Genomic DNA, 23270 nt, shown 5'->3' with positions numbered 1-23270 from the left:
CTGTCCCTTCTACTGAGGCCATCTGGGCAGTAAACAAATAGATGGAAGATTGCTTTCTCTCTTTATCGCCTTCATTTCCTCTCTCGCTCTCTTATTTCTTTTTTTTAACTTTTATTTAATAAATATAAATTTCCAAAGTACAGTTTATGGATTATAATGGCTTTCCCCACCATAACTTCCCTCCCACCCGCATCCCTCCCCTTTCCCACTCCCTCTCCCATTCCATTCACATCAAGATTCATTTTCAATTATCTTTATATACAGAAGATCAATTTAGTATATATTAAGTAAAGATTTCAACAGTTTGCACCCACATAGAAACACAAAGTGAAAAATACTGTTTCAGTACTAGTTATAGCATTTATTCACATTGTACAACACATTAAGGACAGAGATCCTACAAGAGGAGTAAGTGCACAGTGACTCCTGCTGTTGACTTAACAAATTGACACTCTTGTTTATGGCGTCAGTAATCACCCTAGGCTTTGCCATGAGTCGCCAAGGCTATGGAAGCCTTTTGAGGTCGCCAACTCTGATCTTATTTAGACCAGGTCATAGTCAAAGTGGAAGTTCTCTCCTCCCTTCAGGGAAAAGTACCTTCTTCTTTGATGGCCTGTTTTTTCCACTGGGATCTCACTCCCAGAGATCTTTCATTTAGTTTTGTGGGTTTTTTTTTTTGGTTTTTGTTTTGTTTTGTTTTGTTTTGTTTTGCCAGAGTGTCTTGGTTTTCCATACCTAAAATACTCTCATGGGCTCTTCAGCCAGATCCGAGTGCCTTGAGGGCTGATTCTGAGGCCAGAGTGCTGTTTAGGACATCTGCCATTCTTTGAGTCTGCTGTGTATCCTGCTTCCCATGTTGGATCGTTCTCTCCTTCTTAATTCTATCAGTTAGTATTAGCAGACACTAGTCTTGTTTATGTGATCCCTTTGACTCTTAGTCCTATCATTATGATCAACTGTGAACAGAAATTGATCACTTGGATCAGAGAGATGGCATTGGTACATACCACCTTGATGAGATTGAATTGGAATCCCCTGGCACGTTTCTAACTCCACCATTTGGGGCAAGTCCGATTGAGCATGTCCCACATTGTACCTCTCCTTCCTCTCTTTGTCCCACTCTTATATTTAACAGAGATCACTTTTCAGTTAAATTTAAACACCTAAGAATAATTGTGTGTTAATTATAGAGTTCAACCAATAGTATTAAGTAGGACAAAAAAAAAATACTAAAAGGGATAAAGTATTAAGTTGTTCATCAACAGTCAGGACAAGGGCTGATCAAGTCACTTTTTCTCATAGTGTCCATCTCTATCTCTATCTCTACCTCTCTGTAACTCTTTCAAATAAATAAAATAAAATTTTTAAAAAATAGCTCTCTACTCCCAGTCTCTACCAAGTGAGTAGCAGGGAAATTCAATTAACTTCCTAGTTTTTATAAATAAATAAATAAATAAAAATTATCTTCCTAGTTTTTATATGGTAATGATAGGAAAAAGGGGATTATATTATTATAGAAGGCATTCTCCCTTTGGATATAAAATTTAAAAGTTTTTAATTATGAAAAACATCAAGACATTTAAGATGTACAAATATTAACTTACAGAAATTCGAACATATGCAGTAAAATTCAGTAAGGGATAAGCAACTTAGAAACCAGCATAGTTCATTCTTTTTTTTTTACTTTTTTTTTTTTTTTTTTGACAGGCAGAGTGGACAGTGAGAAAGAGAGAGACAGAGAGAAAGGTCTTCCTTTGCCGTTGGTTCACCCTCCAATGGCCACCGCGGCCAGCGCGCTGCGGCCGGCGCACTGCGCTGATCCGAAGCCAGGAGCCAGGTGCTTCTCCTGGTCTCCCATGGGGTTCAGGGCCCAAGCACTTGGGCCATCCTCCACTGCACTCCCGGGCCACAGCAGAGAGCTCCACTGCCTTCCGGGCCACAGCAGAGAGCTGGCCTGGAAGAGGGGCAACCGGGACAGAATCCGGTGCCCCGACCGGGACTAGAACCTGTTGTGCCAGCGCCACTAGACGGAGGATTAGCCTATTGAGCCACGGCACCGGCCAGTTCATTCTTTTAAAAAAAATTTTAAAGACTTTATTTGAGAGGTGTTACAGAGAGAAGGAGAGACAGAGAAAAAGGTCTTCCATCTGCTGGTTCACTCCCCAGATGGCCGCAACAGCCGAAGCTGTGCTGATCTAAAGCCAGGAGCCAGGAGCTTCTTCAGGGTCTCCCACATAGGTACAGGGGCACAAGGACTTGGGCCATTTTCTTCTTTCCCAGGCCATAGCAGAGAGCTGGATCAGAAGAAGAGCAGTCGGGACTTGAACTGGTGCCCATATGGTATGCTGGCACCACAGGTGGAGGATTAGCCCTCTATGCCACAGCACCAGCCTCCAATATGGCTTATATAAATGACAGAACTATACTCGCCATTATATGGAGGGATTTTCACTTTTTCCAAAGCCATGTTTGTGAGCCTAAGTAGCAAGAAACAGTCTGAATAATCTTGTTCTACTTTTACAATCAAATTATTCAAACTATCAGCAATCCAAGTAAATATTCCCAGCTAACCCATTTAAACTGGGTAGAAATTCATGGATCGCAGATCTAATATCTGTGAAAAATATATCATACATGTTTAGCTGCCCCTACCATCAAAGATCATGAGAGTTAATAAAATTGGGCTCAAGATCTATCCCTGCTATCTCTCATCCTTTCCTCCATTTTCCCTGGCCCTCCATTACTTCCATCAGAAAATTAATGTATAAGAGCAATCAAGGTAGAAGGAATTTAATTTTATAAAAGTAAATTTTTCAAAATCTACAAAATTGGATAACAACATCACAAACCTCAAATGTTTATTTTGGAAGTTTGTTTTAGATTTTAATCTCCTTCCATTATTTCCAACTACCTTCTCATTAGGCAGAAATCTGGTTAAATATGAAAATAACATATTTTATAGTTTATAAATTAACTTCACATATATTACCTTATTTGATTTTCACAAAAATGTTTTAAGATACTCTTAATAGAGTATTATTCCAACTTTATAGATGAGTAAAAAATTTCCTAGAAAGATTACAAATGCACAGTTCATAAATGCTGAAGTCAGGAGTGGAATAAAGACTTTAGATTCCAAAGTGAGTGTTCAAGTGCAGCAAGCTAAGCTGCCATCCCATGTTAGTGCCTGGTTCAAGTACCAATGCCTCCTGTACATCAGCTTCCTGGTAATGTGCACCCTGGGAGACAGCAGACGATGATGGCTCAAGTGCCTGAGCCCCTACAAACATGGGAGATCCAGAAGGTGTTTCAAGATCTTGGCTTTGGCCTCACTCAGCCATGGATGTTGTGGGCATTTGGGGAGTCAATCAGCAGATGGAAAACCTCTCTCTCCCTCTCTCTCTCTCCCATTCGCTCTCTCTCTCTCTTTCTGCCTTTCAAATAGATGAAAAAGAAATAAATATACATTAAAAATAGATTTCTAGATTTACACCAGTTCATTTGTACTATAACGAGTTGCTTTTCAAAACAGGTAGACATGAAAAGACTGGCCAATCTGTGAGTCACAGTTAAAGAAAGGCTACCTTTCTTTCTTTATTATAGAAGCTATAAATTTTGAATTATAGCAATTATATGATATAAAACAGTAATTGCAAAGAAATACTGTAAGTACATATTAACAGTGTCTTTCATTTACAGTCACTTAGAATCCTTCTCAAATATTCACGGCAAACAGCCATTTTTGAAAGGCAGATCTTACATCTGCTGGTTCACTCCTCAAATGGCCACAACAGCCAAGGCTGAGCCAGGCCAAACCGGCTCTCCCACATGGATACAGGGGCCCTAGGACTTGGACCATCCTCTGCTGCCTTCCCAGGCACATTAGCATGGAGCTGGATCGGCGTTGGAGGAGCCAGGATTCGAACTGGTGCCCATATGGGATGCCGGTGCTGCAGGTGATCACTTAACCTGCTATGCCATGATGACGGCCCTGGCACAGATAACACTTTTGTTAAAAGTTAAATTCCATTGTTAAAATGTATGTATATGTATGTATGTAATAAATGGGAAACCAGTTTAAAGCTTAGGAGAAACAGGCACCATGACACTGCTAGCAGAAAATAAACTGATAAAGGGGATGGTGTTTGGTGCACCAGTTAAGACACCACTTTGGATGCCCACACCACAAATGGAAGTACATGGGTTTTAGTCCTGGCTACATTTTTACTTCTTGCTAACACACCCTCTGGGAGGCAACAGGTGATGGCTCAAGTACTAGTGAGTCCCTGCCATGCACTAGAGACCTACCACATGAGAGACCTAGGTTAAGTACCAGGCTCCTAGCTTCAGCCTGGCCTAGCACTGTCTGTTGCTAGCATTTGTCCTTTTCTAATTTATTCTAAGAAAATAACTTAGTTATGGTATTAACAAAACAAATTAATAAAATAAAATAAAATAAAAAAATAATAAAATAAAATAAAATTGGTTAAATCACAGTAAATTGAAGGAAAAATATCTTTTTTTATAAAAAAAATATTTATTTATTTGAAAGGCAGAATTATAGAGGTGGGAGGGAGAAAGAGAGAGAGAGAGAGAGAGAAATATCTTCCATCCATTGGTTCACTCCTCAAATGGCCACAACTGCCGGGGCTGGGCCAAACCAAAGCCAGGAGCCAGGAGCTTCTCCTAGGTCTCCAACGTGGGTACAGGGCCCAAGCATTTGGGCCATCTTCTGCTGCTTTCCCAGGAGCATTAGCAGGGAGCTAGATGGGAAATGGAGCAGCTGGGAATCCAACCAGCGCCTATATGGGATGCCAGCATCGCAGGCGGCAACTTTACCAGCTATGCCAGAACATAGGCCTCTAAAATACAACCATTAAAACTGATCTAGAAAATAGTACAAGATACACTAAACGGGGAAAACCAGATGTAGAAAATCAGATCACATTTTAAAAGATATACCCATGTATGCCCATGTGTATATGTGTCTAGGATATTATAACAAAATATTAACAGTGATTATAGGGGCCAGCACCGTGGCTCACTTGGTTAATCCTCCGCCGACATCCCATATGGGTGCCAGGTTCTAGTCCCGGCTGCTCCTCTTCCGGTCCAGCTCTCTGCTGTGGCCTGGGAGGGCAATGGAGGATGGTCCAGGTGCTTGGGCCCCTGCACCCACATGGGAGACCAGAGGGAAGCACCTGGCTCCTGGCTTCGGATCGGCGCAGCACCGGCCATAGCGGCCATTTGGGGAGTGAATCAACGGAAGGAAGACCTTTCTCTCTGTCTCTCTCACTGTCTATAATTCTACCTGTCAAGTAAATTAAAAAAAAAAAAGTGATTATATACATTGGTAACACTACAGATGACTTTAATTTCATTTTTAACTTCCACAATATTTCCATAAATGAATTAGTCTTCCTTTACATATATCAGAGAACCTTATATGCATTATCTATGCATATAAAAATACATTTTAAAGAATAAGAAATACAAAGTCACAGCACACAAGATGAGCCAGGAGAGGTAGCAATAGAAACTTAATTAGGCAAAGTGCCTGGTGTCAGAAAACAAATGGGAATTGAGCAGTACATTTTAATAGCTGAATTTTTTCACATCTAATTAACAGAAAACTTTAAAATACCAACAGCTCTTGGAAGTGAAACAGTCTAGACAGCTTTTGCAGACAAGTGAATATAAGGTTCATTGGAAATGCTAGAGATATTTCTAGAAAATAAGATACATAGATCGATTGTATGCTATAGCACTATCAAGAAAGGAAGTAGTTGAAAATCAGGGAAGAAATATAATACCCATGTAGAAACCATGATGCACACCAACCTGAATATGCAGCTCTCCTTGCCACACCTTAGAGAAAATATTACAAAAACAGAAAAGCCCCAGAAGTGGTCAATTAAATTATGAAACAGCAATTATACGGGGAGAAATCAGGGGGCTCTGATCTTCCAAGGCAAGCAAAATGTTTTCCAAAGTTTATAAGATCATACATGTTACAGATAGGATGTAAAATAGGCATTGATGGGGCCGGTGTTGTGGTGTAGCGGTTAAAGCTGCAGCCTGTGGGCTGGCGCCGCGGCTCACTAGGCTAATCCTCTGCCTAGTGGCGCCGGCACACCAGGTTCTAGTCCCGGTTACCCCTCTTCCAGGCCAGCTCTCTGCTGTGGCCCGGGAGTGCAGTGGAGGATGGCCCAAGTGCTTGGGCCCTGCACCCCATGGGAGACCAGGAGAAGCACCTGGCTCCTGCCATAGGATCAGCGCAGTGCACCGGCTGCAGCACACCGGCCGCAGTGGCCATTGAGGGGTGAACCAACAGCAAAGGAAGACCTTTCTCTCTGTCTGTCTCTCTCTCTCACTCTGCCTGTCAAAAAAAAAAAAAAAAAAAAAAAAAAAAAAGGCTGTGGCCTGTGATACCGGTATTCCACATGGCAGTGGGTTCGAGTCCTGGCTGCTTCACTTCTGAACCAGCTCCTTTGAGGGCTGTAGAAGAAGGCCCAAGTCCCATGTGGGAGACTTGGAGAGAGCTCCTTGCCCCTAACTTTAGCCTGGCCCAGGCCTGGCTGTTGTCATTTTAGGGAGTGAACCAGCAGATGGAAGAAACCTCTTTCTTTCTTCCCACCCCATAACTGTGCCTTTCAAATAAATAAACATAAATATTTAAAAAAATGGAAATAGGCATTGATAGACCAAAATAATATGGTTAGAGGTTAAATAAGGCAGATCCAAGGAAAATAAAATATTTTGATGGAGTAAGTAAAACATATAGAATGCATTATCCTGTTACACTAAGAATAAAATCCAAAATCTTTCCCATGTTTTGTAAGGCTCATTGTTCTCAGCATCCGCCTACCTTGCAGTCCTTCTCTAATGCCCTAAGTCCCAGCCACACTGGCTCCCCGCTGTGCCTCTGATGTAGCACCCCTGCACCTGCTAGTATTCTCCCTAGAATTTTCTTCTAGAGCTCCATCAGGCAAACTTCATTACTGAGAACTAAGTTTAAAATTTACCTCCTTGGCACAGTGGTTAAGATGCTGCTTAGGACCCCAGCATCCCATATCAGAGTGCCAGGGTTCAAGTCTCAGCCTTGTTTGTGGTTCCAGTTTCCTGCTAATGCACACCCTGGGAGGTGGCAAGTGATGTCCTGTTTACTTGGGTCCCTAATACTCATGTGGGAGACCCAGACTGAGTTCCACACGGCTGGCTTCAGCCTAGCCTAGCTCTGGTTGTTGTGGGCATTTGGAGAGTTGAACTTAAGGACGGAAGGTTCTCTCTCTCTTTCTCTCTTGTTCTCTCACTCAATCTGTCTCTCCATTTTCCAAATAAACAAAAAAAAAAAAAACATTTTTTTTAAAAGTTACTTCCTTCTGAGAACCTTTTCTGATTTTTTGCCTAAGGCTACTTGCTCTTGGAACCGGTCATTACTGCATTATTTAATTTAATTTACTTCATAATGCTTATCACCATATGAGATGGTCTCATTCATTTATTTCTTTACATATGCTATTTCCCCCCAATTAAGGAAAAAAGGGATCAAAAAGTTACATCATCAAGGAGGCTTTAGGTCTATTTTATATTTTATTATCAATATCCACTTCACCTTGTGATTTTTCTTTTGTAACCCAACTTACATGTGTAATTCATCTCCCAGTATTTGCTTTCCTCTATAATTCCACAAAGTAGGGGGTCACTGTATGCCACCTTATTCATCAGCGCATAGACACCAGTGCCTGGCATGGAGAAAGCATTCAATCAAAGCTTTTTGCATGGGTATACAATGAATGAATGAGAAAGAAAGGATGGGGATTAAAGTGCAGAAAAATGAAAAGGAAATAAAGAGCCACCTGAGAGGAAAATTGTGACCTTATATTAGCCAGCCACCATTCAGTTTTGTGAAGACTACTAGCTCATGTTAAAGAGGAATATAATTGCTTCTGGTCTACAAGTGTAATAAAATACATTGGAAAATGTTTGTGTTCTTTTTTTTTTAAGTTTCTGATTTCTAATTCTAAGTTGTATACTTGCTGATTCAGTTTCACCAGATGAATCCTGTGGGATTTTAAAATGGTAATTCTGTGTGTTGTGGCCTAGCAGGTAAAGCCACCTCATGCAATGACGGCATCCCATATCAGAAGTGTTCCACTTCAGACCCAGCTCCCGGCTAATGCACCTGGGAAAGTACCAGAGGATGGCCCAAGGCTTGGGCCCCTATACCCATGTGAGAGACCTGGAAGAAGCTCCTGGCTCCTGGCTTTGGCCTGGCCCCGCCCTGTCTGTTGCTACCATCTAAGGAGTGAACCAGCAGATAGAGGATCTCTCTCTCTCTCTCTCTTCCCCTTGCTAAATCTGACTTTCAAATATATAAATAAGTATAGTTACAAATACATCTTAAGAAAATAAAACAGCAATTCTTCCAGATTACCAGTTCAAGTAAGCAAAGTTGGAAACTGAAAAACATTTCATAGAATAAAATCTTGTTCTTTATTTAACAATCATAAGGTTTTCTTTAAAGGCTCTGTTTAAAATAACAACTTTGAGACACTTGCACATCAAAGGTTTAGACTAACTCTTACAGAATACATCTGATTACCTTTAAAATCTTTTTATACAAACAGTTTACCTGAGGTGACACTCTTCAAATAAAAGCTGTATTTAAGACAATATTGAACTTTCACACATCTCTTAGTCAAGTGAGTCTGAGAACTACCTTCTCTCCTCTTTATACATAAAAGATATCAATGACTCCAGTATGTTCTTTACCTTAAACAACATCTGAGAGACATATTAAGCTACAGTTGCCAATTTCTCCTTCACAAAATAAAAGTGGTTCTATAATTTCTGTCCATAACCTAAATCTGGTGCTGGGAGCCAAAATGTAACAAGCCAGATGCAGAGAAGCTGAGCAGGCAATTAAACTGCAGTGATCAGGAAACCCCACCAGCAGAGCTGACAGCCACCATCCTCAGTTGCTGATGGAGAGACCCCATCTTCACAGCCATACAGACACCAGAGGCTAGACGGAGCACGGTTGATTGCTCTCCACCCTTCCTGATGAAGGACTGACATCCAACAGCATAGGAGAGATGCTGGATACAGAAAGAAATGTGATCATTTCACTCTAGCCAATTTTCGCCTCTTGTTAAATTCCTTTCTTTGCCACACATTAAGAACACTGTCATTAGATGAAAAGACAAATCTGTATGCTTCTGATTTTAACTGCTTTGCCTTTTAAAGTATATGTTGCTCTAAGTATATAGTATCTTGAACTTTGTGGATCATGACTCACAGTAATATGTTTTATGTCATAACCCAGTACATTCACAAAATATATACAATTTAAAACAAAAGTTCATGAAAGCTACCCTCACGGCATGCAGTAGATGTGGTAAGTTTCTATGTTAGTCTTCTTTGTTAATGCTGGCTACACACCACAAATCTACTTCATGACAGAATAATAGGTCACCTCCAACAGTTTGAGAAACATAAGCCTCGCCAAGTAGATGATATATAGCTAGACAGACAGACAACAGACAGTCTGGCATCTGCATACAGACTGTATCTCATGTTATTCTGCCCCATGTACCTCCCAAAGCAGCTAACCCTGCACCACTTCACAACCCAGTTTCTATTTTTGTACTCTATTAAACCATAAGTTGCTCAAATTTATGCTTGCCCCTTTCTGCCTCAGGAACTGTGATCTTGTTAGTGCACCCTGAAGATCCAGATCAGCACGTTTTGTATCATTTAGGTCTCAATACCAAAAGTCCTTTCTTCAGAAGGGCCTTCACTGACCATCTAATTGAAAGAATCACCAACCATGAAACCCCAGCCAGGATGGGAACAAAGAAGGCAGGCAGAGCACTTTACTGCTGTTTGCTCTTAGCATTGCCGGAAACTCTGAGTGAAAACAGCAAACAAAGCAAAAAGTAGCAGACAGGAAAAATAAACAGTATTTAATGAATGTCACTTTTCAGCTCCCTATGCCACTGCACAGGTCATTGAATTCTAAGCACTGATATTCTCTACCATTTGCCACATGACGGCTTTAACGATGCTCTAGCTGAGAAGTGAGGACTCTGTCCTGCAATCTCCTTCTCGTTCAGACCACTTACCTCATTCTTTCCTCTTCTCTTATGCATTCAGCAAACATTTGAGTGCCAAATATGCTCTAAGCAATAGCAGTGAACATAGTAAACATCTATACCTCTAACAGTTCACAGTTTAGGAAGGGTGACAAAGCTATAAACAAATAATTTCAAGTAAAGGTGGTATCTACAATAAAAGAAATGTGTACTATATACAGTGGTGACAAGAAAGAATAAACAGTTACCTCTTGTGGAGTGTAGGAAAAGCCATGACAGAAAGAGAGACACTTAAGCTGAGTCTTGGAAGGATCAATAGGAGTTTCATATGCAAGAAAAGGGAAAAGGGCAGAAGCAGTACCATGTGCCAAGCAGAGGGAAGAGACATACTGCCAGTTTGAAGTTGTCTGCTATGTTCAGTAGTAAGTAGCTAAAAGGCAAACGGCTAAAAGGAGTATCCAGGAAAGGGACAGCCAAGAAAGAAGCTAGAAAGGTAAGTGCTAGCTTGTGGAGGGCCTCTTGTGTGCCATTCCAAACTTTACTGTAGGAAACGGAAGTCTAGACTTTCAAAGAGGTGAGTAGCATTAACAGATGGGAACTTAGTAACTTCTTCCTTGTGGCAGAAAAAACGATAGATTAGAAAATTGCCAGACCAGACTGTAAAAGAAATGAATATAATAGCTAACGTAAAAATGAGGAAATTCTAAACAAAAATAATGACCAATTGAATATGGGAAATGTCAGAGAAAGGGGAATGTAGGATGTCACTGATTTCTAGTTTCAGTTATAATACAGTGGTATCATTAAATAACATGGTGAAAAACAGGAGAAACCAGGCAGAAAGACAGCAAAATCACTTATAGGCTTATTGAAAATGGAAACATGGAGCCTCATCCCTATTCATGCAAAAATTTAGGAGGGAAGCTCAAGCAAGTGAATTCTAGAAGCTCTCAAGTGATCCTGAAAGTTATTCCTGTTAAGCAGCACGGACATAGCAGGTAGTCAGCTGGATGCAAGCGAGCCGATCCACTCTACAAATATGATTAAGGGGCCTTTACAGAGTGTGGGGCAGTGCTCTGGCACTCCGCGGGGCAGACTCCAGGCCCTAGCGAGATTCGGGCCAGTGTTGCCACAGTCACCTACACACCACCATCTGCCTTTTAGGTGGAACGTTACTGTGAAGTCCACAAGCCTGAAAAACGCACTGATGAATAATGCATACCCAAAAGAGGAGGCTGGTTTGAAATAATATCTCACCTGAGGCTCCGCGTCTTAACCCTAAACTTTCTGTTGCCTTACTTTAAGGGCTTACGGTAATATTAGAGCGGAATTCAGGGCGCTGCAAGAAACAGAATGGGGAGAATGCAGGGACAGCCCACGGCAAATGGGGGAGAGAGAATGGGGAGAAGACAGGGTTGCGGACGCCTCCGAGGGCCCATCGACCCAACACTTGCGAAGCTGCGTAACCAGGAACCCGGAGCGGCTCTTCTGGTCGGCCTTAGCACTCACCATAGTTTCAGGATCTCAGCACGAGGAAGCCGAGTTGCCCCAGGAAGGCACCGCCATCCACACCATCATCCGGTTACTCTGGCAACAGGGCCCCGCCCCCTGCCGGACACCCCGGGAGACGTCAGCGGTCAGCCCCTTCGTCCCTAGTGGCTGGGAGTCCTCGCAGTGACGCCCAGCTCATTGACAGATCCGCCCCTTCACGCTGTCTCCTGGGGCGACAGGACGCCTCCCGCCTCTTGCCAGCATTTTCACTTCCGTTTGGTTGGCAGATGACCCGGAAGTTTAAGTTAACACGCGGCTAGGCGCCAAAGAGCGCACTATTTTATTTTGAAATAAACCCCTCTCCAGCTTTCCATTGATGAGGCGAGACGCTGTATCGTCTGCGTTACTTGAATTTAAACGCACCACAGACTGTGTGTTCTCGCCTCTGTGGGAAGAATATTCCGGAAGTGAAACCCTGGGTAATCGGAAGTGATCATGACTGACACAGCGGCTGGTTGTCCGGAAGGCCTGGGCGGGTCTGCTTCGGCATGGGCGAGGAGCGAATCCGGGAACCTGTAACGTGAAACCGCCGAAATAGAAAAGGAATCCCGAGGTAACTTAGACGATAGGCTTGTGTAACTCCGAGGTGACGCTGGAGAGGCGCGCGCGTCGGTCGGAGCTCGGTGGCCAGTGGCGTCGGGTATAGAGAAAGAGTGGACCGGGGAGGCTTGTTGTGACAGGAACGAAACTTGGCGTTGGAATCCCCGGGACAGCCACGCCTGCAGCCTTGGTTCCTGGGCATCCTGGGTATTTGCCGTCAGACTGGCTGCTCCTGTACGTTTCGCAGCCGGTCTTCAAAGCGCGGTTTCAGGACTCGGTACGCCGGGTGCCTGTTTTTAGAGCCGTGGAATATAAGTGGAAGAGGGTTTGTGACTGTTGAGGAACCTGTCTTGGGAGGCCTTAGACTCACTGATCGTTTTTGAAGCCGGGAGTGACCTGTTCTGTTCATCACATGAGTGCCACCCTCCTTGGCATGTTTTCCGGTAAATCTGAGTATACTCTAAGGTTGTGCATACCTTTCCGAAAGTATCTGTTCCATGTGTATTTCTCTCTGTTGTTAGAAGCAACATCATTTAATTTTTTTTTTTTTTTGACAGACCTAGTGACAGAGAGTTAGAGAGAGAAATATCTTCCATCCCCCAGTTCGCTCCCCAGATAGCCTCAACGGCATGAGCTGAGCCATCAAAAGCCGGAGATGCTTCTAGGTCCCGCACGTGGGTGCAGGGTCCACTGCCTTCCAGGCGCGCTAGCAGGGAGCTGGATCAGAAGTGGAACAGCTAGGACTCGAACCAGTGCCCATATGGGATGCTGACGCCGCAGGCCCCAGTCCACAGCGCCAGCCTCTACCACTTAAATTTTATTCCCAGAAGAATTAAAATTGTTATCTTGAGTCATATTTTTGTTATTTAATGTCTAAATAGAAGCTCCTTTCTGATACTTATAATGAATTGTTTCAGTGTTTCTCCTGAGAAAGTAATTACTTTAAAATTTCTGTTGTCCTATCAGTGATGCAAAACCCCTAAAATTGACTTCAGTGATGTTGCTGAACCAAAATTCAGGACCCACCTCTCATCATGTAGAATGTGCTGGTGAGGATGGTGAAACAATATTTAAAAATAAACCATCTCGGAGCCGGCACCGTGGTGCAGCGGGTTAAAGCCCTGGCCTGGAGCATCGGCATCCCATAGGGGCGCCGGTTCTAGTCCTGGCTGTTCCTTTTCTGATCCAGCTCTCTGTTATGGCCTGGAAAAGCGCTGGAAGATGACCCAAGTCCTTGGGCCCTGCATCCATGTGGGAGACCCAGAAGAAGTTCCTGGCTCCTGATTGCCATTGCAGCCATCTGGGAAGTGAGCCAGTGGATGAAAAACCTTTCTCTCTCTCTGCCTTAGCCTGTACCTCTCTGTAACTCTGCCTTTCAAATAAATAAATAAATCTTAAAAAAAAATCATCCCAATTTTTCTGGGACATTTGCTACACATAACACCAGGTATGAGAAGGGAATATAAGCTATGCTTCCCATTTAAATGTGTGTGTACTAAGTACAGAAGCAATTAAAATATCATTAACTCTTAAATTAGAGGCAGTCATTGAATATGTTGACATTATATTGCTTTAATTCTTTCATATGTTTACATTTCTAGGTTTTTAAATAGAAGTCCTGGAGTGCATTTTCATTTGTTAAAGAGAAAAAAATGGCTACTCTTAAGAATTTAGAAACTAGAGGTAAGTGTTCTCATTGTTTTAAGCATAAATTTATGATGGTATGGAGAAATGTTTGGGCCAGGTAACTAAATATTATAAACTCCTTGGGAATGACTTGTGTTTTAGATCTCTTCATGTTTATCTTACAGTGCAGTGTTTAAATGTGAATCTTACTGATAAACATGGACATTTCTTTCTTTTGCAAATAGTTTTGTAAAACTTTGTTTTATACCTTTATGAAACCAATGGTTAAAATTGTTAGAGTACCATAGTTTTAATGATCTGTGATTACTTTAAAATGTACTGTATATGGATAAACTGGGCATTCTTCCATCCAGTTAGTGTTGCTAGATGTTGTCTATAGTCCCATTGAATTAGTCTTTTTGCTTTTTAGTTGTTACTTCTTATTTGGTGAAGTATTAAGCCTTTTTACTATAATGTAAATTTAAAATGTTACCTCAAAAACTAAAAGCTAAAAAAAAAAAAGGAAGAAAATAGGAAGGTGAAAGGGAAAGAAGGTGGAAGGGAATATCATTATGTTAGAATTGTATCTATAGAGGCCTGCACTGTGGTGTAGCAAGTAAGGCTATCACCTGTAGTGCCCACATCCGATATGGGCACTGGTTCAAGTCCAAGCTGCTCCCTTTCCACTCCAGCTCCCTTCTAATGCTCCTGGGAGAACAGTGGAAGATGGCCCAAATCCATGGGCACCTGCCCCCCATGTGGGAGACCCAGAAGAAGCTTCTGGCTCCTGGCTTCAGACTGGCCCAGCTCCAGCTGTTGAGGCCACTTGAGGAGTGAACTAGTAGATGAAAGATATCTTTCTCTCTCTCCTCCCCTCTTTCTAACACTGCCTTTCAAATAAAAAAAAAATCTTAAAAAAAAAGGAATTGTATTTATAAATCATATTGAATCTGTTAAAAGTTAATTAAAAATTCAAATTAAAAAATAATTAAAATTTAAATTAAAAAAAGATATAGTTGATCATTAGTATCGTCAGATAGTGGTTACTAAGCAGCGTAAAATCAAGTTTTACAGCTGTATTCTGTTGTCTAAGATTGAGATTTAAATAAACAGGAATATAGATTTCTAGAGATTTAAGATTTAAGGAGAGGGCCGGCGCCGTGGCTTACTTGGTTAATCCTCTGCCTGAGGCGCCAGCATCCCATGTGGGTGCCGGTTCTAGTCCCGGTTGCTCCTCTTCCAGTCCAGCTCTCTGCTGTGGCCCGGGAGTGCAGTGGAGGATGGCCCAAGTGCTTGGGCCCTGCACCCACATGCGAAACCAGGAGGAGGCACCTGGTTCCCGGCTTCGGATCAGCGCAGCGCCAGTCGTTGCAGCCATTTGGGGAGTGAACCAACAGAAGGAAGACCTTTCTCTCTGTTTCTCTCTCCCTCATTGTCTGTAACTTTACCTGTCAAATAAATTAAAAAAAAAAAAAAAAAGATTTAAGGAGATGGGAAAACAACTAGCAGGTATCAGAGACCTCATTTTTGTTTCATTAATTTGTTAGGGCTACTGTACCAGGGTACCACCAACTTCATGGCTTGAACAGCAGAATGTACTGTCTCACATTTCTGGGGGCTAAAGTCTAAGATCAAAGTGTTAAGTGTCAAAAAGGCCATGCTCCCTCTGGAGGCATTAGGGAAATATGTATTCCACGCCTCTTTTAGCTTCTGGTGTTCTGCTGCCAATCTTTGGTGCTCCTTGGCTTGTAGACATGCCACCCTGGTCTCTGTCTTCATGTTCACATGATATTCTCCCTGTGTGCCTGTTTCTATGTGCAAATGTTCCCTTTTTATAAGGATAGCAGTCAGATAAGGCACCCAACTGACTCCTACACTAGTATGCTTTCATTTAAATAATTACATGTCTGATGTTCCTATTTCCAAGTAAGTTTTCATTCTGATGTACTGAAGGATAGTACTTCAGCATATGAACATTTGAGTGACACAGTTCAACCCATAACACTTACTCACCTTAACCCTGTTTGTTCTTTGGGTGGAATGAATTCTGCAGGTTGGAGCCTTTGATGAGAGATAGATGAGAAAGTATTTTCTAGACACCAACTTTGTAGCATCCAAACTTGCAGCAGCAAGCTTCATTTTTAAATGTATTTATTATTTATTTGAAAGACACAGTTACAAAGAAGCAGAGGAAGAGACAGAGAAAAAGGTCTTTCATCTGCTGGTTCACTCCCCAAATGGCTGCAACAGCCTGAGCTGGGCCGATCTGAAGCCAGGAGCTTCTTTCAGGTCTACCACGTGGGTTCAAGGGCCCAAGCACTTGGATCATTTTCCGCTGCTTTCTCAGGCCATAGCAGAGAGCTAGATCAGAAATGGAGCAGCCAGGACTCAAACCGGCCCCATTGGCATGCCAACACTGCAGGCTATGGTTTTAGCTGCTAAGCCACAGCGCCGGCCCTGAGCAGCAAGCTTTTTGAAAGAGGTTTGAAAAATGTTTAAGAAACAAGAAAGAAAGATCATGCCAGTAAACAGTGAATTTTTTACCTGCCTCGCTTGTTCTCTGTGTAATGTTTGCTACTATTGGGTATTCCTTCCCTTTTGAAATATTCTCTTCCCATGGCTTCCATGAAGTCACTTTTATTTGCAGCTTTCTCTGCTGTCCTGTGCAGTAGGACGGTGGAGGAGGGGAGGGAGGGATATCCTTATATTCTTAGAATTTTAGCTACAAACTATATTGAACCTGTTAAAAAACTAGTTAAAATTTTAAAAATAAATTTAAATTAGTATTTCTAAAGTTAAAATGCACTTCTTAACCACACTTCAAGTGCTCCGTAGCCAAGTGTGACTTGTGGCTATTGTATTTCTGTCATTGCAGATAATTCCTTTGGCCCACTTTGCTCTAGCTACATTATCCTCTCTGTTTCTTTTCCAGCCTCATTTCTTTCTGATTTTTATCTATTAAACATCTGTGTTTTTTCAGCCCTCCTTTACTTCTACCCTAACGCTTCAGTAATTATTTATAGAAATAACTTCCAAATCTGTCACTATCCTAGCTCCCTTCCCTAGTGATTGAGGCTCTTAAAACCTGCTGCCTACTGGCCTTCTTCATTTAGATATAGCAACCTTAACAATGTCACACAGTGAACCCCTCCTGACCTAACCTGTTCTTTCGATGGAATGAGCTCTGCAAGTTGGAGCCATCAGTGAGAGATGGGAAGCAATTTTCTAGAAGCCAGCTTTGTTGCAATGATACCTCCAGCAGGAAACCCTTTTTTTTTTCTTTTTTTAAGAATTATTTATTTATTTGACAGAGTTACAGAGAGAGAGAAAGAGAGAGAGACAAAGAGAGTTATCCTCCATCTACTGGTTCACTCCCCAAATGGCCACAGCAGCTGGGTCTGGGCCATGCTGAAGCCAGGAGCCTGGAGCTTCTTTCTGGTCTCCTACATGGGTGCAGGGACCCAAGCACTTGGGCCATCTTCTACTGCTTTCCCAGGCACATTAACAGGGAACTGGATCAGAAGTGGAGCACTTCTCACATGGGATGCTGGGCATTGCAGACCATGGTTTACCTGCTGCACCACTTCATCAGCCCCAGGAAACTCTTTAAAAGAGGGATTGAAGGGGCCAGTGCTGTGGCACAGTGGGTTAACACCATGGTCTGAAGCGCCGACATCCCTTATGGGTGCCAGTTCAAGACCCGGCTGCTCCACTTCTGATCCAGCTCTCTGCTATGGCCTGAGAAAGCAGTAGAAGATGGCCCAAGTGCTTGGGCCTCTGCACCCATGTGGGAGACCCAGAAGAGGCTCCTGTCCCCTGGCTTTGGATCTGCGCAGGTCTAGCCATTGTGGCCAATTGGGGAATGAACCATCAGATGGAAGACCTCTCTCTGTGTAACTCTGACTTTCAAATAAATAAATAAATCTTAAAAAAGAGGGATTGAAATATGTTTAAGAAACAGAAAAATCATGCCAATAAAATTGAATTTAATTCAACTGTCTGCAATAGCATTTCATAAGTCACAAAAAAGGCTTTTATAGTATTACAATAAATAAATCAGAGACTAAAATGAAAGTAATAAACTGGATATTAATTGGAAATGAGGCAGTTAAATGATAGCTAAGTGAAAGCAGCTAGCATATTGCTAGTCAAAAAGCAAAAGGTAAATGCAGTGATACAGTTAGTGATTTAAAGTTAGTGCAAGACCTCTGTGAAGTTAAATTATTTTTATTTATTATTACTTGTAATAATAAATTTATTACTTGCTTGTAATGAGGATTAGAGAGCACTTTCATATATGTTATTTCATTTGATCTTAATTATCCAATAAGAAAGATAACCTATTAGTCCTATTCCTACTTAACATGATATTAATTATTGTTATTGAACCAAAGCTACTTGTATTACAAGACCTGAAAAAAGGTGTGCTCGTCTTTGACATTTATCAGTTGTCTGCACTTATGTGCCTCAGCAGAGAAGTACATTTGTTTGGTGCAGAAACAGAACTTCTTCTCAGAGGAGGTTTGGGCAATACTATCATCATAAGAAAGATATGTCATTCTTGCTCAAATGCTTTCTGGAAGGGAAACAAAATAATAAACGAAAATTAAAACCCAAAATTGTTCTTGGGTGTAAGATTCAAGCTGTTAAAATTAGGATAGTAAAAGTAGAATAAATATGAAGGTTTGAAACACTTAAATATTAGTGATTCCATGAAATATTCTAACTATAACACTGGTTCTTTAGAATAATAGGTATTAGTTTGAAAAGAATTTCATGAGCAAATAAATTTGGGAAATGCTGGATTGAATGAGAGGTTATCATACAGAATTTTTTAGAGCCTCTAATATGTGATTGCACCTTGGGAAACTCCACAGAGATGAAATATACAGCATGGCTCACTTTTATTTGCCCAGGGAACTGTTTACCATAGGGTCCGTACCAAGAATGTTTGGATCTCCTTGAAGAAATGTTGATATAACCCTTAAGTTATTGACTATAATGTATTTTTCTTAATCTGATGATAATATCTAAATTTTATTAGGTGATATTGGTGACATTTAAAAGATTGATTTAAAATTATCAATTGACGATTTGTGATTTAAGGGTTTCATAGCTAAATTTCTTTTTGTTGTGAAAAATCTGTTGAACTGTAACCAAGTTGAGAATTAATGACTTAGTGAAGGAGAAAAAAATTAATCTGAATGAATCAATTATTGAGTGTTCAAATTAAATCTCCTAAGTGATATGTTAACAGATTGTTGAACTTCATTAAGTATTTATCTTTCGAGTGCCAGGACCTATTTCATTAACTGATAAAGGGGCACACTTTATCCTGAGAATCTCCCAATAGTCTAGTGTGGAAGAGAAACACATTGTTTTAAAATAATATGGTATTGGTATAACTCTAAAAGCATCAGTGGATAGGAAGAAGGTGAGGTAAAATGATTTGTCCAAGATTATACAGTGCATGGCAGAAGGGACTGAAGTTATCTGGATAGAGTCTGATGTTCTTTCCACTACCCAATCCTGGTGACTTAGAGTGCTTATCTTCATAGGTTTACAGTTTTGTGAATAAAGCAGAAATATTTGTTCAATCTTAATTGTTATTGCCTTAGTATTCTAGAACAGAGTTTCACAAATTGTAGCACTCATGTCTCCTGAAAATATTTGGAATCCATTTGATGATAGATAATACCAACTTTGAATCCCACGTATGTCATTGTTATCCATCCCTGAAAATAAAATTCTGTTCATGGAAAATGGATTTGAAATGGAGTGTCTGGAATCACGTCACACCTCTGCTTCTGATCCATTTTCCTGCTAATGTGCCTGGGAACCAGCAGATGATGGGCCAAGTACTGGAGTTCCTGCCACCCACATGGGAGACCCAGAAGGAGCTCCTCTCTTTAGCCTGGCCCAACCCCAGCTGTACAGACATTTGGAGAGTGACCCAGTAAATGGAAAATTGAGCTCTCTCTCTCTCCCTTTCTCTCTATCTATGTCTCACTCCTTTCAAATAAAAAAAAATTTAAGTGTGAATTTATTTTGAAATCCATGCATAGTTTTTTCACAGTATGGATGCTATGAAAATCTTGGCACCAAAATAAATTTGTATATTTCATTAAATTAAATTTTACCACAAAATATTTGAAATACTCATGTATTATCAAAAATTACTGTTTAGTGCTGTTATTTTCCTTTCATTGCATCAGTAAAAATTTATTTTTTCTCTTTTATAACTACCTATAAAGTAGTCTCTATTTTACCTCCTGGTGTACACTAAAATATTTACTGTCTTGGCCTTTAGAGGAAATATTTGCCAACCCCTATGCTAGAATGTTAGACTAAGGACCTTATTTGTTCTTTCCCTACATTTTACCAATCCATGAGGAAAGGCAGTAAGATTAAGCCAAAAACTTAGATAATGTTTTAATTCCTTGGTATGTGATCCCAGGTACAAAAAAAATTGTTGCATAATTTGAAGATTATTTTATTGGTTCCCTTCAAAGAGTAGAAAAGAACAAGGATTGGTTTTCTTGTTTTACTCAAGCATCACTCTTAATTATGGAGCTGACCCAGTAGGGCTTTTGTCTTCCCACTTGAGAGAAAGCAACAACTCTTGAATGTGTCCTGGACTGTGCCTAATGCCTATGTAATAAAGGTTTCCATGTGTGTCACAAGGAAAAAGGGAATTATGAAAGACAAGTTACCAGATGAGAAAATTTAAAGCCGTGGCTCTCATTGCCTGCTTGCCCATTTACATCAGCCAGAATCATAGTTCTTAGTGAGTGGGGTATGCCGTATGATGTACAATACAACTCTGGTACTCATAAATCCTTAAGTAGAACAGTTTAAATAATGTAGGTAATAATAGGTAATTTGGGGTTGAAAGTTAACTGAATTTCTTGAGTAGAATTTTATTACATATTTTGCTTGAAAAGAGATTTCTGTTAAAGTACCCATTAATGTTTGTTTGCTTTTTAAAGTTAGCATTAGCAATTTTGTGATTCATTCTTGAATCTCCATTACTTAAAATTCCAACTCAAAAATGGTGTGACTTACCTAAAAATTTTCTTTACCAGGATGGGCCTGAGTGATATAGCTCTACTGTGCCTTTTTATTAATCTATAGTTAATACATGATTACTTTTTAAATGCCAGAATATATTATTGACAAATTAAGTATTTTTTAAGATAAACTTAAAACCAGATTTTTATTTTCTTTATTCTTTATTTTTAAAATGGTTCAGTGAAAATTCTACCATGTGAGTGCCAATGTGCTACAACATGTTTTAACTAATATGCCAAACTCTTTATCTAGCTTTCTGATATAATCCTTTGCTTATTTTTTTGAAAGTAGAGTCAATCCCAAAGCCCAATGGGAAGTTTTAGTTTACACATCATATAGAGATGACACTGTTTTATGCTAATGCTAAAACTTGCAATGTAAAACACATTCGTAAAATATTGCATGTTATACTCCAGATAACTTTCTACCTCCTGTCTAATATAATTCAGAATTCCTAGTACATGGGAAAATTTGGGGGGAAATTTGTTAATTAAAAAGTCACATAGTCCAGTGATAAAACTTTGACTAGCAGAAGAATAAAACTCAGAATCATATTTTGTGACATTAAATAAACTTTATTTCTTCTATCAGTATCTAAAGTTTGTTAGGATTTTTAGGAGTTATGAAAATAAAACTAATAGAACCTATCATTTGAATGCTTACTGTGCCAAACTCCATTCTAAACACTTTAAATGTGTTCTTGTTTACTTTTACACATTGTATTAAATCTCAAGTATTAGACATGCAAAAAATAATTAAACATGGACATGAGGAATATATTTTTGATACCCTAGTAGAGTGATTTTTGAAGGGTGTGTGACAATATAGATTTTCCCCCGGGTGCATTAATTCTGTGCTTAGGAATTAAAAAGAAATAATTTAGAAGTTGAAAAAATTAGTAGACATGAAAGCATTCATTAAAACATTATTTTAGTGAAATGTTGGCAAGAATATAAATATCTAACATTAAAATCACAAGTAATGCTATATTGACTTTAAGGGATGTATGAAGAGCATGACAAAAGAAAAATATAATAAGCTTATAGAATTTATAATTACAAATATCTAAAAATATTAGTGAGAGGTAAAGAAAAGAGAAGTTATTTTAAGGTGATGAGAATGTAGGTACATTTTTTCTTATTAATATATTTTAATAATGTATTTTTAAAAATAGTAATAAAAACCATAGAGTGTGAGGTTGTATACAGAGATGATATAGTTTTTGTATTTATATAACAGAGTTTGAAAAAGGAAGAAAGATTATTTTATTGAAAAAAAGAAACCTAATAAAAAAACCTGAGGAAAATATTCTCTTTTTTTAAGAAAGGATGTTCCTTTTTATATTTTTAAAAGTTTTATTTGAAAGGCAAACAACTAGAGATCTTCCATCTGCTAGTTTACTCCCCACATGCCTGCAACAACCATAGCTGAGGCCAGCCAAAGCCAGGAGCCCAGTCCTCTATCCTGGTCTCCTACACGGATGGCAGGGGCTCAGGTACTGGGGCTGTCCTCTGCTGCCTCTCAGAATGCACATTAGTAGGTAGCTGGATCAAAGAGAAGTAGCCAGGACTCCCAGATACTCAAATATGGGATGCAGGCATCCCAAGTAACAACTTTACCACTGCACCAAACACCCACCTCTCGGGAAAATATTGTTAGACATTTCCTTGCTGAAAAATGTCTTGACAGATAATTTTTTCATAGTTATTTTCTTATAATTACCCTGAGCAGACTCACCTTTTCTGCAGTACTTTATCTGTAGAATTCCATTTGTAGAGTCAGAATCCAAGAGGTGTCAAGGTGGCAGCAGAGCCTACTTCAATTTAGAATATTTACAAACTATGTGATCCTTCTTTTAATATATCCTTGTACGTCAGAGACTCTTAAGAATTGTTTAATTTTGGTAAGACATTATTCTTCTTACTAAACTAAGTTCTCCTAACTGGAGTTTACAGTAAAATGTCGCTGATGTTTGATGTATCTAGGATGTGATATGTACAGGACCTGAGCCTAAGGATATATTTTGACTTAAAAAAAAAAAGCTAGGATTTCTGTTTCAGGTCTTTCTTTGTCTTAGAGGAGATTACATTATATATATACACACACATGTATGTATACATATATGCATATGTACATACATATCTATATGTATATATACCTATAGATATATATATCTATATATGTATATCTATATACACATAGATATAAGCTTTTTTTTAACTTTTATTTAATGAATATAAATTTCCAAAGTACAGCTTATGGATTACAATGGCTTCCCCCCCATAACGTCCCTCCCACCCGCAACCCTCCCCTCTCCCACTCCCTCTCCCCTTCCATTCACATCAAGATTCATTTTCGATTCTCTTTATCTACAGAAGATCAGTT

The 23270-nt window shown here is 40.0% G+C and overlaps 2 protein-coding genes across 14 annotated transcripts in view; one reads left to right on the top strand and one right to left on the bottom strand.

The window, feature by feature from the left end:
* Positions 1 to 12006, bottom strand: part of NME7 (NME/NM23 family member 7) — a 248143-nt gene extending 236137 nt beyond the window's left edge. For 6 of the 12 annotated variants that reach the window (XM_008264107.5, XM_089299605.1, XM_089299600.1 and 3 more), the window contains exon 1: positions 11607 to 11889. In XM_008264107.5, the coding sequence (XP_008262329.1) occupies positions 11607 to 11609 (3 nt within the window). In that variant the 5' untranslated portion in view covers positions 11610 to 11889. Of the gene's footprint in view, positions 1 to 11606 lie in introns of all 12 variants that reach the window. The other 6 variants (XM_089299602.1, XM_089299601.1, XM_089299608.1 and 3 more) reach the window with 4 other exon arrangements.
* A 59-nt stretch (positions 12007 to 12065) lies between these two features.
* Positions 12066 to 23270, top strand: part of BLZF1 (basic leucine zipper nuclear factor 1) — a 29969-nt gene continuing 18764 nt past the window's right edge. The window contains exons 1-2 of one of the 2 annotated variants that reach the window (XM_089299597.1): positions 12066 to 12201; positions 13790 to 13871. In XM_089299597.1, coding sequence (XP_089155723.1) covers positions 13841 to 13871 — 31 coding nt within the window. In that variant the 5' untranslated portion in view covers positions 12066 to 12201; positions 13790 to 13840. Of the gene's footprint in view, positions 12202 to 12221; positions 12632 to 13789; positions 13872 to 23270 lie in introns of those variants that run through there. The other variant, XM_089299598.1, reaches the window with a different exon arrangement.

Source organism: Oryctolagus cuniculus, chromosome 7, assembly GCF_051225735.1.
Source record: "Oryctolagus cuniculus isolate XC-2025 breed Fujian yellow rabbit chromosome 7, ASM5122573v1, whole genome shotgun sequence".
Classification (NCBI taxonomy): Eukaryota; Metazoa; Chordata; class Mammalia; order Lagomorpha; family Leporidae; genus Oryctolagus; species Oryctolagus cuniculus.
The sequence above is the reverse complement of the archived record's forward strand: the minus strand, read 5'-3'. Positions and strand labels throughout refer to the sequence as shown.